The sequence below is a fragment of the Microtus ochrogaster genome (assembly GCF_000317375.1).
Source record: "Microtus ochrogaster isolate Prairie Vole_2 chromosome 14 unlocalized genomic scaffold, MicOch1.0 chr14_random_1, whole genome shotgun sequence".
In the NCBI taxonomy this organism is placed as follows: Eukaryota; Metazoa; Chordata; class Mammalia; order Rodentia; family Cricetidae; genus Microtus; species Microtus ochrogaster.
The window spans coordinates 35,210,163-35,211,949 of NW_004949096.1; the positions used below are offsets into that span (position 1 = coordinate 35,210,163).

A 1,787-nucleotide genomic window follows, 5' to 3' on the forward strand; every position below is an offset into this window, starting at 1 on the left:
AAAAAAAAAAAAAGATAGATTTTATGTTGTATATATTCTAATAAAAGAAATTACATATTAAATTGGAATCCAACCCAGTCTATGAACTGGACACTTTATTTCTCACTTGCCTGACACTGAGGACTAAGCCTCTACTTTGCCACTGGTTTTAGAACAATTAAATAGATAAACTATTAGTGTGTGAATCACATCTCAGGAAAATTGTTACACACCATCCACCTACAAGATGTCAAAATCCACATACCTTTTTAGGTGAAAAACAATTATTTTGGGTGCCTTGGAAACTGTGGTCCTCACAGCTGTTTCTTGCTTGCTTTCACAAAAGGAGCAATGGATTTGGTTGTTCCAGGTCAAGGTGTCTTGTTGGAAAAAACACTGGAGACAGTCCTGTTGGGGGGGACAGAGAGCATTTGCTGACCTGCCATCCCCGCTGACCTTAGAAGAAAGCAGGGTTATAGTTGCTGATTATTACAGCACACTGGAGGTTGAGGCAGGAGGATCGTGACTTTGAGACCAGCCTTGCAATACACGAAGACTGTATCTCTCAAACAAACACACAAACAAAACCATAAAATGAAGAAAGAGCTGTGTACCTGTGCTTCTGGGAATTTTCCTAATGAACAGACCCAGAAGTCATGCCCATCACCAGAGCCCTGTAAAATCTACCTAGCAACCTTTTTTGTTTTCAGAGTTGGGGCTGATGGCTCACATCACTAATCCAGATGCAAGAGGAGCTCTTCAAGTCAAGGCTAGCTTGCTCTGCATACCAGAACTACACAGTGAGACCCTGTCTCAATAATAATAAATAAAAATCTGCCTAGCAACTAGTGATGCTTCCCACTGACTGTGCTGCTGAGATGGGTTAGGTTCTTTTCCCACTAATAAATAATCTATGAATTATCTCTTTAACTTTTCTGGTTTATTGCAGAATAATACAGACTTTGAAAAGCCTAGTAACAAATCAGACAGCTGTTTTCTACTCTAAATCTGCTGACACAATGTGGGGGTCTGAAATCAATCGTATCTCATGGTTTGGGGTGACAATTCACAGCAGATAAATTAGAGCACGCACCCGAGGAGATGAGGTCTCTAGCCAGGCCCTGCTTCTGCAAGTTCTTGACTTAAGGGGGGGCGGGGGACAGACTGTTTTCATTAGAACTGCCAGTGCTTCCTCCAAGAATCTGAAAGTCTTTCCAGTAATCTTGAAGCCTTTTGATCAAACGGGGAAACAAAATAAAAAGTAACAGGTTCTGCTTCCCTGCTGTGGACAGGAAAACTGTCGCCAGCAGATGTTTTCACAATCTCAGAAGAAAACTTTGTGTAAACTCCTGCAAAGAAAGAGTTCCCTGATTCCTGATTGTTCCTAGACAGCCACTTCTTCCTACTCTGTACCCACATCTGAGCACCATGGTAAAGAAAATCAGAGCGGCAAACCAAGCCACGACTTCTCCCTCTCCTCCCGCCACAGCCCACAGCTTCCATCCAAAGTCTAAAAAGAGTCCGAGGGGCTGGGGAGATGGCTAAATGATTAAGATCCCTTGAGGACCTTGAGAGCTTCATAAAACTGGACTCTCTGAACATGGTGGACAATGAAGGCTGATGAGAAGCCAAGGACAATGGCACTAGGTTTCAATCCTACTGCCCTACTGCATGAACTGGCTTTGTGGGAGTAGCCTGTTTGGATGCTCACCTTCCTGGACCTGGATGGAGGGGGGAGGACCTTGGACTTCCCACAGGGCAGGGAATCCGGACTGCTCTTCAGACTCCAGAGGGAGTGGGAATGGAGT

The 1,787-nt window shown here is 44.0% G+C and overlaps 1 protein-coding gene across 3 annotated transcripts in view; it reads right to left on the minus strand.

Moving 5' to 3' along the window:
- Positions 1 to 1,787, minus strand: part of Usp50 (ubiquitin specific peptidase 50) — a 27,306-nt gene that overhangs the window by 18,397 nt on the left and 7,122 nt on the right. For all 3 annotated transcript variants that reach the window (XM_013352700.1, XM_013352701.1, XM_005364420.2), the window contains one exon: positions 245 to 387. In XM_013352700.1, the coding sequence (XP_013208154.1) occupies positions 245 to 387 (143 nt within the window). The remainder of the gene's footprint in view (positions 1 to 244; positions 388 to 1,787) is intronic.